The sequence below is a fragment of the Coturnix japonica genome, chromosome 28 (genome assembly GCF_001577835.2).
Source record: "Coturnix japonica isolate 7356 chromosome 28, Coturnix japonica 2.1, whole genome shotgun sequence".
NCBI classification, from domain to species: Eukaryota; Metazoa; Chordata; class Aves; order Galliformes; family Phasianidae; genus Coturnix; species Coturnix japonica.
The window spans coordinates 3,119,529-3,135,515 of NC_029543.1; the positions used below are offsets into that span (position 1 = coordinate 3,119,529).

Consider the following 15,987-nt stretch of genomic DNA (forward strand, 5'->3'; position numbering starts at 1 on the left):
TTCTCCCCAAAGGAGCATGGCAGCAAAGCTGACTTCAGGCCTTATGGTGCTGTGCTGTCTGTCCTTAGGGATGACTTCATGTGCTCCATGCAGTGAACACAAACCCCCTGCTGCTCCCATACAGGAAAGGAACCCCAAATCTACACTTCTCAGTAGGTTTTTTTCAGCCCTGTGTACTCATAGCTCTGTAACAAAGCAATCCTTGCTGTGCTCGAGGCTCCCATGCATGCAACGCCATACCACAGCCAGGGAGCATGCATGCATCTCACACTGCCAGCTCCAAGAGGGTTTTGGCTTTGATCCTCTGCCAGAGCCCACGGGCCAAGAAGCAAACAACGTAAGCATCAGACAAGGACGGGCCCACATCCTTCTGAGCCCTGGGACAAGCCATTGCTGGGATGAGAAATCAGACTGTGAGCCACAAGGCTGAGGAAGACAGAGAGCAGCACATTGCTGCTGTCAGAGCACACCACGGAGCCAGCATCCCTCGTGTGTGTTTGTCCTCCAGCATCTGGGCTGCAATGGATCTCAGCTGCACGTATGGGAACCATCCGCCGCGTCTCAGCCACATGAAAGAGGGAAGCTCAGCATGAAGCCGGTCATTGCCTATGGCCCCGGAATGATTCATCCCAACAGAAAGAATGTGGTTTGGGTTTCGGGTTAATTAGCTCCAGATCTCAGCGAGACAAAGCAGGGCGGAGCTGCCGGCATAGCGGGCTGATTCCCTACTGAACACAATGAACCCAACCCCTCTAATGATGCACACAAAGCCTTATCCCTATGAGGCAGCTCAGACACCCCCTGTGCCAACACCCAGAAGTGGCTGAGGCTTCTCCTCAGCGATGGCCACAGTACAGGACATTAAAATAAAAAGGAAAAATCACATCTCTTCCTTGGAGAATCCCTCTCCTTCTCCAGTTCCATCCCTGTTTTATGTCTGTTCTGAGCTCTGGCTGTGCCTGCAGGTCTGCCATGATCGCGTGCTGCCAGGACACACAGCTCGCACTGCAGGATGGTACGGAGAGCTGCCAAACTGGCACAGGCAGCACGGAGAGAGTTTCTATTTTCATTCCACTCCTTCCAAATGGGAACCGATACCGTCTGGGATGGAGCCAGGCATGTCTGGGGCTGGCACCATGCAAAGCAGCTCCGTGCTAATATAAGCAACTTGGCGGAGCCGACTGTGCCAGTGCTGAGTGCGGCATTCTGAGATCAGCTGGTTTCTCCCCAGGGCTCTCACCTCACTGGCTGCAGTTACTCACATCCATCTCCCATCTCTCCTCTGGAAACCGTCGGCCCTCCTACAGTTATTTCTGTCCAGGATAGAAAAGAAGCACGTGAGATGTGGGCGCTGCTTTGACCTTTGGTTCAGGCACAACCCCCCCACCCCTCCTATAAACACACCTCCAAAAAGGCAGCTCGCTCGTTTTAACTTTTATTTGCTTATTGCTGGAAGTTGGTTTCAGTCCTATTGCAGCTTTGGAATCCTTCAGTGGGAAACATTGCAGTCATTGTAAAAATCATTATCTGGTGCACGAAGATGAAGTGTACAATTAACCAGCAGAACGTGACCATTTCATCTTCACCAATGAGATAAGGCTACAAAGACGTTGCTACCGCAGTCTCAACATGGAATGAATTATTTACAAGGTTTACATCCCAACCAAAAGGTCCATTTAAACCACAACACGGTGATGGTTTATTCAGTGCTTTCAGTGCAAGGTGGGCCCAGGAACCAGAGCTAAACTGAACGGCACTGGGGGAACTCATGGCTCTGAGTGAAGCACACAGCAGTGCCAACACAACCCCACACATCTCCTTCCCCTACAGACAGGAATGGGTCTGAAAAGCTTTCCTACAGTGCAGGTAAAGACATGAAGGCATTTCCAATAGGCACAGGGCAGATGTTCCCAGTGCTGGTGGATACAAAAGGGTCCTCAGTCTGAAACACAAAGTGACAGCTGCCCAAATGGGAGGGAAGGAGGAAGCATCCTCTGCACCAGGGTTACAATCGAGAATAAAACCATTCCAAGTCTCTGTGTTGCACCAGCACAGTGCTCAGACAGACAGGACAGTGTTAGGGCTGTGACACAGCACGAGGAAGGTGCACTCTGCACCAGCAATGAGATATTCTGACACCTCCTCCATGCTGGGTGCTGGGCAGGAAATCACACAAACCCCTCCTATGGCACATGAATGACTTGGAGGCGACAGGATCTCTCTGTTTGTGGTCAATGTGGCTCTCACCTGCAGCCAGGGAACAGAGATCACCTTCAGGTTTGTTACAGACTCGATATCCCAAAGATCATTCAGGGTGCTGAACCAACAGCCCAGCCTGTCAGGGTCAGGTGTTCGAGCTGTAACTCACCTGCAGCACTGCAGACAACATTCAGATAGCTTTAATTCATCATAACACAAAAAGAAATGCGATCTCAATGCAGATTATGGCTTCCAGATTGCACTGTCCAAACCTGACTTCATTCATTGCATGGAAAAGAAAAGCTTCCAAACAGATCTCTTGGATCCACAGAGCTCTCTCCCCCACACATTGGGACAGGCACCAAATTAAACCAAATATGTGCTACGAAAAATTGTTTTAAAGCTGCTGAACAGAGACCTCCCTCCTCAGCTGAGGTGCTTTTGTCCACTAATCCAACTCAGCTTTAGGTTAAGGCTCCTATCAAACTGCTAATTGAGGGCAATGGGGATTTCTCTAGGAGTGGCCCAAACCACAGCATGGAGGGAACATACTGCACATTCCTGCTGCTCTGCTGCATGTTTACAGAAGAAATTACACGGGTACCAGAGACGATGGCAGTTCTCTGCATCCTCCAGCTGAAGAATCACCCCTGTGGAGCCGCTGAATCAATTGGAGGTTACCCAGATCTTAAGAGATCCCCACTATTTCAACCCAGGTTTCAGGAATGCAAAAACAACACAGAAATATGTTCTAACCACCATCAACACAGCATTACGACCATGAAAGGATGCTCGTGTTCCCCATACAGTTCTCTGCATATCTATAATCTGTGAAGCTCTGCAAGTCTCACCTCTCACCAAGCACCGCTTTGGTACCGAAGTGTGCCCTCATTAATAGGAACAATTAATTGGGGCTGTGGGGGTGTCAGCTGCCTGGTAACATGGAGGTTATTCTGAGTTTCCTCATAGGGGAGGCTGAGGCTGTGACTCTGAGTTCAGTGCCTTCAGGTATTTACTAACATCACTTAGCAAGAAGAGTCCATCATGCTCCGGAAAATACTAACCTGTTTCTTTAGGTTCTGAGAGACCAATTTCTCTAATTCTAATCCCCTCCACACAATTTCTCCTGTGTGCAATACATCTGACTGGTCACATCCAACACATTGGAATAAGTGTCCCCAGGTAATGCAAGTAAATAAGGAACTGAGATGCAGAATAAAGTGACAACACAATGAATGACTGTGCAAACGACTACAAAGAAATAATGCCTTTTGAGCAGGGCTCTGTTAACATCATCATTCCATGATTAAGAACTGACCCATTTAACAAGAGGTATCAAAGCTGGTTTAGCTGTAAGCAGCCAAACCAACAGAGGTTCAGCTAATAGCACATTTTCTTTTTTTAAACCCAAACAGTTCATATTCCCTTCATTCCTTACACTGCTGCAGAGAAATCCCTGCAGTAACAGCAGCTTTGATATCTTATGGTACTTGGAGCAAAGCCCAAGGAATTCAGCAGACAAACAGAAGATGCAGAAGACTTGGGATGACACAAAACAATAATTACTGTGTTCAAACACTTCTTACACACCTTCCAGCAAGGAACTTATCTCTGCAGCTCCTTCCAAACCAATCCATGAGTTCTGGTGAGGAATCTGTACTGCCCTCACTAACATGGACAGCTGCTCAGTGTCCTCAAGGAGCCAGGCATCCTGGCACAAGCTGGTGGCCAAACAGATGTGCATTTAGTCCAACTCTTCATACCGCTGTATACACTCACACATTCAGCTCTCCTCATCCACAAGCAGGTGGAGCTCTTGAACCTTGAAGACTGTTCAGAAACTTACCCTGCCTTTTCTACCACGGAGAGTGCAACTCTGCTGAATCAGCTAAAGAAACAGATGCCAGCCTGGCTCAGGTGAGTTGGTATCGCAATGTTTATCGTGTGTGGCTCTATGGAGACTGCTTTGCTAGTCAATTACTTAACAGAGAGTTAGCATAACCCACGAGAGCAACCTTGCACCTGTGAATATGGATTTTAAAAAAATCTCAGCCACCTGGAGGCTTACAATTAAAATCTTTTGTTTTTTTGTTTTTTTTTTTTTTTACATACAGATCTGAAAGATTCAACATCAACTACAACAATTTACAAGATGGTGCTCACAAAGAGTGTAAATACACCAAAGAGAGCAAATTGCAGTAATGGCAGCATTTTAACATGCTCTGAATTTACATACCCATGCCACGTGTCAACACATTTCCATGGTCTGAGAATTTAAAAGCAGATCATTACCATCGTGCCCTCATTTCGAGCTGCTGGCAAAGAAGCCAGCAAAGTAGAACTACAATCCTCGGCTGGTCCCTGCTAGTATTAACGAGGCAGGAATAAAAAGACACTCATGTGAAGTCTCTGTCACATTGAACACCGGAGCCTGAGTTCTTGAAACAGTAAGTGAGAAGAGTAATCTTTAAATGGAAACAGTTAGAAAAAAATTACATCTTCTTTGCTGGTATCATCTTGCATGTTTAAAAGAGTCGGCTGTGAGGTCACCAGGGTCTGAACATGAGCATTATTGGGCTTGAATGGGTTTGGAGAGGCAGAAGAAAGTGCTTCTGGCTGACCATCTGCAGAGCCATGTATTTCTATAGGGGAAGAAAGAAAAGGAAGACAGATTGATGATGCTACACATATAGCCTGGCACTTCTCTGTGCATCCACAAGGGTTGAGAAATACCTGGCTGGAATGCAGTGGTCTGGCTGCTCGTGAGGACTGGACTTGCTGATCGTCTGCCTCGGAGGACACCCTCCTCTCGCCCAACAAGCCTGGGAGGAATCAGCTGCTTCTGGTCAACAGATGCTGAAGAAAATATTTTACTTGTCAGTACTGGAATACTCCATTGATTTCTCTCCTTCATGCTGAGACCCACACTACAGACACCCTTGCATATCCAAGCAAGCTGCTATACCAAAAAGAGCTGTTGCTTCTACTGCAAGTTACTTAAGACTTTCTTTTCAGCTGCTTAAATCACAAGTGCTTCTCCTCTCTCCTCTTTCCTGAGCACTTCCAGTTCAGTCACTACCAGCCCAACAACCACAGACTTAAAATCTACTATTACAAAGCCTCGTGGAAGGAGAATAAACATCTTTGTCCCTAGCACTCAATTAGCAATGGATATTTCCTACTATTAATACACAGAGCTGTGATGAACTTTTGTCTCTGCTCTTCGTCTGCCTTTAAATTGCTCAGCAGCAGAGTACATTGATGGTGGTATTATGGCCTGTCAGTTGCTTAATTTCAACAATAAAAGCAATTCATGAAACAGTTATTCTGGATCCGAGCAGCTCTCAGTACACATTCCTTATGTGCAATGGAAACCAAATTCAATACTCAGTATCTTCCCTTTGGAACAGAGAGTCCTGTTCTGTTTTCTTCTAAGATCTACTTACGGCCGTAACAAGCATGCATCCCACTAATTCTCATGAGAGAACAGAGACCATTACATCTATACTTTAGGCCTATTCATATCATTTTTGGAAAAAACGCCATTAAGTATATTTCCACAGCACAGGCCATTATGTAAGAGCTATTAAAAATAAAGCTGGAGAGTATTAGAGCTCTATTTTCCCATTTGCCAGTATTTGGTATTCATGATAAACGAAGCCTGATATCCTCTCACATGTAAAAACATAAGTTCATAATTGTATTAAACTTCAGGTGCAGAGACAGATGCTTCTGCTACATGCAGCAGAATCCCACTCCCTAGCCAGGTCTGGCCTTGAATCTGTTAAAGCAGCATAGGCCCCAGCAACGTGTAAGCTTGCCAGCTCAGAATCCTATATAAAGCAGAAGAGATAATTTTGTAACTTTAAAATTACAGGCCATTCTTCCAGGCTGGCAGTAAGGCTATTTTAAGTGGTAGAGAAAAAGTGGTTTTTATTGTGTCTGTCATTGGCAAAGAACACTACTTCAGTACCTAGTGGTTAGCTGTAGAAATTACACCATGACAGGGTAACTGTTTTTACTTGCTTCTATTTCAGACAAAAGTAGCTCCTTTCAACACTGTGACACAACCAGCACTTCAATTCTGGCCTGGAAATCTGTACTTAATGACTGGCTGGCGCTCAGAAAGGCACTAAGTTTAATGTCATTACAGCCCTGAACAGGTACTGAGAAGAGGTTAAGACAGCTTTAAAATGTTTCTTCCATGCAGAACAAGCAACACACTTGCTATTTTCCTTTACCACTAGAATCAGGCAAGAAGGTTTCATATCCAGTTTTACAAACGCCCACCATAATTCTGTCCTGCTGACCTACAGCACTATTTCCAACATGACATTTGGGGGCTAAATTTCCAATTCCAATAGTACACACACTTAATGCTGAAGAATTTTAAGAGCCCACCAACTGCAGGTAGCAGAGTAACAATCTGCAGCATATTAATTTCTGACTTCCACACATGTAGCCAGAGGTCTAAGCTATAGTGCTCCATACCCCCATGATGCTAAGGGAGGTGAGAAATGCATGTTAAGACGCTTACCTGAGCTGTCTGTCCTATGAGATGCTTTGTTCTTCCCACTTTTCTCTTTGCTTCCTTTTGTAAAGGTGGCAAGCTTAGTAGGGATCTGCTGCTGAACAGCAGCAGGTTTCTGGATCTGATTAGTTGCGCTCAGGAGATGTATTGGCACTTCATTCTTCAGAGCAAGAACTGGACGGCTCTCCAGGGTGGTGCTGTCTCTGCGAACCAGCTCTGAGTGCTCCAAGTAATCCATCCCAGAGACACTCACTCGTGCAGAGGCTTTCAAGACTGGCAGGGATGGTTCTGCTCCTTCTCCATTGAAACTAACAGAATGACTCTGCATCGGGTTCTACAGAAGGAAAAAAGAACATTCTAAGACAAGCAGGTATCTGAGATGGTGAACATACTACAGGAGAAGCCACCCTCTGCCCTGCAAACAAAAAGCACTTTCTTACTGCATTCTTCTCTATGTGTTAGACCAAGCTCAAAGCACGCTGGCAAACCAAAGGATGAGAGACAGAGCTTCAGCGACTCCAGACTGCTTAATATTGCACCTAACGATGGAAAACAAGAGCAGGCTGCCTTAGGTTGATTATAGAAAGGACAGAAACATGATTTTTAGACGGTAACAAATGAGTTAATTTAACTGGACACCAAAAATCATGTTTTGAAGCATAAAAGATGTTTTCAGAAATCAACAGAGCAAAACACTACTGATGTTGTGCACCTCCTGCAATTGGCTGCCTGAAATAGGTCAGTTCCTGTATTAAAAAAAAATACTATTTAAAAAATTATTTATTTTCTTAATATCCTCATTACCAAATGTCTGGGCAGAGTTTCACAGACACCAGGGTACTGCCAAGCTTTAATCTCTGTGACCATAAGCAGAACCAGCTATTTCAGGTGATGGTACAAATAGCCCCCATAAAAAAACAAGTGTGTTAATGCTGCAAAAAGGGCAACCTCCACTCAGAAGCATGCAGGTTAACAAAACTTGAACTCCAATAAAAGCCTAAATTCCTTACTTGTGCCAGTTCTGGGGAGAAGGTGCCTGACACCGTGTTCTGCTTTTTCAGCTTCCTCAGCTGATCCAGACGTTCTCTCTCCTTCTCAACTGCTCTCTGAGCTTCCCGCAGCCTCTCCAGGTCATGCTGATAGGCCTCTCGTTGCCTCTCCAGTTCTTCTCTGTCCTGAATCAACTTATCTTTCAGCTGCCGCGTCTCCTCCTCACGTCTCTGCAGATGGGCTTCTGAGATTTCCAGTTCCCTCTGCTGCTGACTCCTCTCCCGCTCCCAGCGCTGCTGCTCCAGCTTCAGCTGGTTCTGAAGTTTCTGGACATTCATCAGTTCTTCCCTCTGTTTCTCAAAGTTACGCTGTTTCTCTTGCTCTAGCAGCAGGTTGCCACGTGTGGACTGCAGCCGGTACTGCTTCTCCCGGTCTACCATTGTGGCTCGTTGCACCTCAATGTAGCTGTCTTGTTGAGATATCACTGCCTGGGGGAACAACAAGACTACAATAAGCCACATAGGTTCATAAAAACCAAAAAACTCTCACATATAGCTAAGAAAAGACAAAAGCATCTACTGCATCAGGTCACTGGTAGCTTTGTCCTCAAGAACAGATCTAACTTCCCAGCTCTCACAGCATATCACTATTGACAAGATACCAATATGCACGTGCTTACAGATGTCAAAATGAACACCCAGAGTTGTTACTTTGAATTTGACAGGATCACTCAAGTTACTGACTTCAAAGTTACAGCAAAAACAAAATATATGTACATAAGTGTGCATCGACAGTGATTTTAGAAGTAAACATGCACAGAGAGCAGAAGCTCCAAGAAGCTCAGGAACTGCATCTGAGTGAGCAGAGAAAAGGATTCAGTCACTTGCGACAATGGGTTTAACACTTCTTTCATACCCGACACCACATTTCTATCCTTGAGCCTCAGATCCTGAATCCTGCAGTTAACACCTAACAAACGTCTTGGATAGTAAAGCAGTTGATTACCTGCAGACTGAAGAGCAACTGTAGCAGTGTTTGTATCCTTTGGACAAGCTGAAAAAGAGGGGAGGCAGGTGTGATTAAAAAAGATATTAGGCACTGTAACACAGTCCTGTTTTAATGCAGATTTTATTTTTTATTCCACCTTTTTAAAGTCATGAACACAATCAATAATATCTGTATAAAACCACATACAGTGAAAGCACAGCTACAAGCAAATTGTGACAAATGAACAACCAGTATATCCATATGCAAGCACCACACATCTCAACACATTGGTCTGAGCACAGATCTAAGTCAATACTCAGAAAATAATCTCACTGGGATTCACGGGAGCGATCCTCATTATCAGTTTTCTTCATACAAGTTATTAATGACCACTTCCTCCAGCACTGAATCATTATACAACTACAGCATGCACTGGAGTTTCAGAGACAAGTGTTGCCAATGAACTGAGGACACACAGTGTCTCCAAAGACTCAAGAAAAGTTGCCAGCTCCTTGAAATGCATGTTCAAATACCCAGAACCATCTTTGTTTTCTAATGGGACTCGGAACAGGATGTTCATGCGTCCTACACAGGACATACAGAGTCATAAGGCTGTTAGGGAACTTGTGGTTCTGCTGACACTGGAAATATTAGTTTGTTTTGCATTACATTACTATATGGCTGTTTCCCATCAGATTTCTTAACAGCAGAAGGAACATACCTGAGACTCTACAGTGGGCTGAATACCACTGCTGTCATCCTGCCTCGCTGCATCGCTCTGTAAATAGACAAAAATAACAGTCTGTGCTTTCTGGGCACTGGTAGTGCTGCCAGAACAGATCGAAAGGGTTCACCTCACAAGGGAATGTTGTTTATAGTTGGAGCAGTGATTGCTCCCATATGCTGATGGACACATACCAAAAGTACTTAAATTATAGGCCACAAGCAGATACACAGTCATTAGAGTTAGCATTAAAGATATTGCATCCAATGAACAAATACAGAAACAACTATTACGCCTCTCAAGTAGTAAGCTAGAAATCACTATTATAGTAACAAACATGAGGAAACACTGAATTCATACATAACACCAACATACAGTTTGAGATCCTTCTTCTGCATCAAATGGGAGGTCTGGGAGCTGCACATCTGAACTTACTGCAGGGCCTCTCGAGTCCCACTGTCTCTGGTCATTACCACTGTTCTTCCCAAGACTGTTATCTGAAAGAAGAGCAGTATGTGAGTGGTCCACCAGCACAGAGCTTGTGAACACCCACTGCATAGCAGAGCAATGAAAAACATTAAATGTTTAGCAAATAGCTGAACTCAAGTTTCCTAGGTTTTCACGTCAGGCCTGTTTTTCCAACAAAAATACAGTTCCATGTGGAGCTGTTACCTTAACCCGTATGTCCCAGTTACTGCACCTTTAACATTACAACAGCCCTACTCTGCTCTCTAGTGTTGATACAGGAAGCAAAACATACAACATGCTGATACAGCATGCTAGGAATTTGTTCTGATAATCTTCTCAGAGCCTCAAGTTCCCCTAAGAACTACGTATTAAATGAGGCTCTGATGTAAGAATGATATTATCTCAGTCCATACAGAGTAGCATAGGGAAGAGCTAAGAAGCTCACATAAATACTAGACTTTCAAAGTAGTATAGCAGCAAACAGGCACAGGTGCCCCACTGCTCCTCTTTCTTACTTTTATTTGAAATGGAGGGACTGTCATATCCTCCAAAGGTCTCCGCTCTCCTGGGGAGCCCCACTGTGTTGCTCTCTTCAGACTGACAGGATCCACTTCCTAAGTGAGTGAAGATAAGGTTCTGGAGATTTTCAGCTAGGAAGGAAAAGAACGTCACTTAAACAGCTGCATCCACACAGTGAGATAAACTCATCGTGCTAATAACTTAAAAAATAGATATAATTCCAACCTCCAAGTACATTAAAAGATGGGGGCAGATTTCCTCATTCTCTTTGTGACATGTTCCTTATGACAGACTCTTCACATGAAGATGACCTCTTCCTTGAGATCGCATTATCAAGCCTTGAATGTCTTTTGTCAAACTAAAAATGATGTTTGTGGTTCGTGTCTGTCTAAATATGCTATTTTCAGATAGGTTATTTTAATCTAGAACACTCGTGATTGTATTTCAGAGTTGGTTTATTATTAGATTGCCTTGTTATCCATCTGAATAGAAGCATTCCACAGATTGATCATTTAAAAAGAATAAAAAAATAAGAAACCCCACAAAGCTGAGGAGGTGGTCCTCTAACTAAAACAGAAGTGCATTCTACCTACCTTGCAGGCTGGCTTTGAGTCTGAACTGCATTAAACAGAACTATTAGGAGACCATTTTTGTGAGCTGTACTTAGATCCTACCTGCTTACCCCAACATCTGTACCACAGCGAACACACAGGTTTCCCTGCTGCACTTACCTTCTACCACTGCAGACTTCAGAAGTGCCTCTCCTTGCAGGCTTTCTGGGATATCACCCAGAAGAAGCAGCTTAGATCGGGATCCTTGGGAATGGTCTTCAAATCCATACATTTCAGACATTTCTTGATAAATCTGTTGTTTCTCAGTTAGACTTTGCACAATCAGGTCATCTTTTGTGTTCAAACGCTCTGATAGAAAAAAAAAAAACAAACTCAGTTTTGCCTTTCCAAATTGCTGTTAAAGAATACAACATTCAGTCTGGAAGCTTATAATTCAGTTCAGAGTCAGAGATGTAATTAACAGCTGAGGGGAAAAAAAAAACAAACAAGAGAACACCTCACAATGCACCCAAAGCTTATTAGCTTTCTTTTTCTTGAACTATTTATATGCAATCCTGCAATACCTTGGAAAACTTCAAGAGAAATTTGGTCACACGTGATAACAAGATGGTCATAAATCACAAGAGATGCTGAGAAGCTGCCTATGGAATATATACCTAAGTCTTACCTTGAAATTCTCTTAGTTTAGCTGCTCTTGCCTCAGCCAGTCTCCTTTCTGCTTCAGGTTCATAAAATGATCCTCCTTCTTCATCAGGACAGCTGTAAGAAGTGGGAGACACACGTTTCATTTACACACTAGATAATTTAAAACCATTCCAGCATTCAGCCTGAAGCTTTTGCCTGGGGTGTGGTTTTATTTGCATGTCCGTTTTCTTCCCTTATCCCTTTTGACATCAGTGAACCAAGTTAAAGAAGGCAAAGAACAAAGCCTTATGCTATTTGTTCCAGCATCTTTTTGAGCAGTTCCTGTCCAGTAAATATACACCAAATGGCCTGCTTCAGTCTTACAAAGGAAGTTTACAAATAGCTGGAAGTATTTTTATGATAAACTTACATATACAAGTTCAGTGAAGGGAAGGCTGATGAGTGACAAATGAAGCCTTCCAGCTTCCATTCATTATTTACCTTTCTACAGCCCTGCGGATGTGAGCCATCCAGGAATTCCTCTCTTCTTTTGAGCTTGTGTGAATTTCATACATCTCTGGTCCTTGTAAGGAAGCACTAATTAAGAACATTGCCTTTTCCTCATTAGCTACCTCTCTTACAATCAGCTTTTGCAGTGAGATAACTGGTGGTTTTGAGTCCTATAAAAGAAAATACAATTTATCGCACTGCATCATATACATTTCTTCAAGCTTATGCTTCTAATCTCCCCTCTGTCTTCTTACCTATACAGGGTCACAATGAATTACGACAAAGCAATACAGTAATCACTGCTATGGTGACACTTTCGACACTTGTAATTTTTCCACTCATTAACCATAAAACAAAACATGGAATACAAAATGTACATCTCAAAAATAAAGAGTTCTTGCTACCTGACTGCATATTAAACCATAGGTTCAATATTTGTAACCTAGGAAGGTTTTCAGAAGAGAACATTTCTCTGTAGCTGCTTCACACCACGATCTACAGTGAAATTAAGAAAATGGAACTGTAAAACCGATCCATTTGCTCCTCTTGCTTGCTCCACTTATCTGTGGAGGAGTGATATCTGGATTGGTTCTATTACGGTCATAACTGAACTAGAAAAGGACAAAGTATACGCAATTAACTCTTCTGAGTACACCTGTGGAAATGCCCTAGAAAAGCAAGCAAATCCACCGAGTATTCTAAAGTGCTGTTGTAATTACATTAGCATTTAATGCTTTTTTATGTTTTCTTCAGGAAAATTCTCTGCCCACAGCAAATCACTGGCTATTGCAGCTATGGCTTACTACATCCCTAGCCAAAATCGAAGATCGTTCCCCTTCAAACTGACACATAGAAGCATTTGCAAGTGAATTTTAAAGCACAGTTCTAGCATTTAAGATATGACTTGCATAAAATAGCAGCCTAACAAAGTTTAGTGAAAGGCAGAGTTACAGCACAAGAGAAGGAGAAGCACTGAACCTCCGGCTTGTTTATCAACTACACTTTCATCATGAAGCCACCATAACAACTAACATCACTGTTTGTATTTTTCCTCTCATTTTCATAAATACTTTGAGTGAACACATTAAATAAGATGACCGATACCTACCACTGATGCAAACACATATTTTTGGTCCTTTTCTTGTAAGAGCAACAGTACATCATTTAACAGGACGGCCAAAATATCTACAGTAACAAAAGAAAAAAAAAGATTTTGATTCAAAGAAATTGGTGCAGACTCAAACGGTGAAGCTTCCAGACATAGCCTGTATACATACAGAGCCACCAGCGTACAGATAGAGCCAATTTAAAGCTTGAAAGCACCTACAAAGGCATACTACATCTGGACTCAAACAGGCATGACTGAAAATATCTCCCTTAATTTGATAATTTGATCTGAATCTGCAGATGTTCACAGTACCAGCTTTCCTTGGCTTTGCTATGTGTACTATTTGAAGCTTCTCTCTGCACAATGAAGCTGTTAAAACATTCACTGATGAACGTGGTTTTGATTTTCTGGCTGAACAGACTTAGTGCAGAATAAAGGTGTCTTGGGTTTGATAATTTCTCCAAGCATGAACCAAGAGCTCACACAGTACAGTGTCTATCCACAGGAAACTGAGTCGGTATGACTCGAAGCTTTGTCATTTACCTGAAGGCCTCCCACTTTAATTGGAAAGCAGATCAGGCAGATAATAAGTAAACAGCATAAGGAACTTAACGTGCACCATTATAGGGATGCTTATTGGACAAGCCAGGAATAGAACAAGATCTATTGCCTCCAATATCCTATTAAACAAGTGGGTTGTCACCATCCTTCTTTATACTCATTTTATCAATAATAAGCACTTACAGAACAAAGACAAATCTTGTTCTCTAGTTGTACCTCTCCCTCTCCTGGTCCTTTACCTTTGAGCCGTCCCGATGCAGCTTTCCAGTACAGCATCCCATCCAGAAGAAGCCGCCTCTGTCCCATGTCATCCTTTCGGAAGAAAAGCCCATTCTTGCATTTCCCAGATGATTTTAGCTCCATTTTATGCATAATCTCTTTAAGGCGCTGCCCCTTCTCACACTCATTTACTATGGCATCCACATGAGTGATTGTGCTCTTAATTAAACTAAGGGCCTGGATCAGATCTTCATAATCCTTAGTTCCAGCTAAGAGAAAAGAACAGCAATTAGTCCAATTTTCAACTCTGGAACACAACTATGAATCAATCAAACATATTTTAACATGTGGGTTTCTGACTGAGCATTTGACAGTATTTCTTAAGAGCTTGAGTTTATAAATAAATGAATTCCTTTTGCTCTAAATCTTTAATGAGCTGCTAGGCTTAGCTACTACAATGTTGTGCTTGTAAACTTGAAACTCAGTGTTGCTTTTGATCTTCTGATGAAGCAAGATTGATATGAACATGCATCTAGAACTGCATCTCCAGCTAACTAGGAAATAAGAAAGCTGCAGCAAGGCAGTACCAATGTGTTCTCCTTGTCTGAGGAAAGAACGTGTGGAACAGAAGAAAAAGGATGAGGTAACAACCAGCAGGCTTCTAGGAAAGCTTAAGCAAAGTACCTTCTGTATTCTGAATAATACGTTCCACCAAGACCGGGTATTTGGTGATGCGCTGCGTAACCAGAAGGATGCACTCCTGAACACCAAGTCTCCTCACGATGGAGCAGTTGCCAATTTTCTAGAGAACAGAACAGATCCGTCACATCCATTTCTATTTTGTTCTCTTAATTCCCACTCCCTTTTCCATGCACACATTCACTGTTTCAAAACACTTCTGCAAAATTAGGTTTAGCACCACAAAATTATCTGTGCTCTATTACAAAACTCCTGATAAGATTAAAAAATGCCTTTGTTAGTAGAAAAAGAACATTTTAGTTGTTATTTTCAACTACCTTTAACTGAATCTGAACTGTCTGCTAACTGAACGCCTTCTGTAACAGATCAGTCCTTAACTACACAGTAGTAGTACAATACATACAATAGTACAGTATTTTTAAAAGCAAACCCCAACAGCCAAATTATATCAATTATGAATAAGTGTTGATTTTCCCACTGCGTGATCACTAAGATGTCAATGTACAGAAACGCATTTCTGCTTAGAACTGGAAGACTGTAAAGCACCAAAATGCCACTAGCTGGCCTGACTGCAGGAATAAAGCACTCCTGGGGGCTGAACACAGCACCCAGATTTTCCTTTGCAACAGCCAAGGCAATTTATTTTAAAACTCTGCTTGCTAACTTAGCTTCTTTAAAAGTGAGAACCTTTTTCTTTCAAGGCACCTAGTTAGAAAGAGCCATAACTACAGAATCATGCTGGAAAGTTCACACAGTATCACTTACTAATGACTGGAACACGAGAATACCACGGGCTGTGCAGTGCCAGCTAAGATTCAGGTTACAGGCTTCCAGTTTGGCTGTGCTTCTTGTGCCCGTCCTATTAATTGTGCATTACACTGTACAGCAGATAAACAAACTGCCCTGGAGCCAATCTTCTGGTTTTGGAAAGATGATGTAGTGGGCAAAACTAAATTAAGAGTTCCTATTTTATTCTATGGTATTTTCATCAACAGCATTTATCATCAAGCCAATTTACATACATAGCCAAACAGCACAGCAGGCAGTGATCAAGCCATGAACAGAAGAAATATTCTACTTTCCAGTACTAGGTGTTAAAGAAAAAATACCTGCCTGCCCCAAATTTAACAGCTGCTCACTGTAGCTGTGTCCAAACAGCTCAAAAAATTCAAAATACAAAATGTGAACAACCTATCAAACAATGAGAACACGCCTCTTAATATCTGCTCATTCAAAATTAAGATATCTTTGAGTATAAAAATAGAACTGATAGAGT

The 15,987-nt window shown here is 42.6% G+C and overlaps 1 protein-coding gene across 6 annotated transcripts in view; it reads right to left on the bottom strand.

Annotated features, from left to right (window-relative positions):
• Positions 1-1,422: 1,422 nt before the first annotated feature.
• Positions 1,423-15,987, bottom strand: part of ARHGEF18 (Rho/Rac guanine nucleotide exchange factor 18) — a 41,277-nt gene continuing 26,712 nt past the window's right edge. For all 6 annotated transcript variants that reach the window (XM_015886444.2, XM_015886443.2, XM_015886442.2 and 3 more), the window contains 14 exons: positions 14,697-14,814; positions 14,033-14,281; positions 13,233-13,309; positions 12,116-12,294; positions 11,658-11,749; positions 11,150-11,338; positions 10,415-10,549; positions 9,807-9,928; positions 9,429-9,485; positions 8,726-8,773; positions 7,741-8,208; positions 6,737-7,064; positions 4,933-5,055; positions 1,423-4,841 (listed from right to left, as the gene is read on the bottom strand). In XM_015886444.2, the coding sequence (XP_015741930.1) occupies positions 4,681-4,841; positions 4,933-5,055; positions 6,737-7,064; positions 7,741-8,208; positions 8,726-8,773; positions 9,429-9,485; positions 9,807-9,928; positions 10,415-10,549; positions 11,150-11,338; positions 11,658-11,749; positions 12,116-12,294; positions 13,233-13,309; positions 14,033-14,281; positions 14,697-14,814 (2,346 nt within the window). In that variant the 3' untranslated portion in view covers positions 1,423-4,680. The remainder of the gene's footprint in view (positions 4,842-4,932; positions 5,056-6,736; positions 7,065-7,740; positions 8,209-8,725; positions 8,774-9,428; positions 9,486-9,806; positions 9,929-10,414; positions 10,550-11,149; positions 11,339-11,657; positions 11,750-12,115; positions 12,295-13,232; positions 13,310-14,032; positions 14,282-14,696; positions 14,815-15,987) is intronic.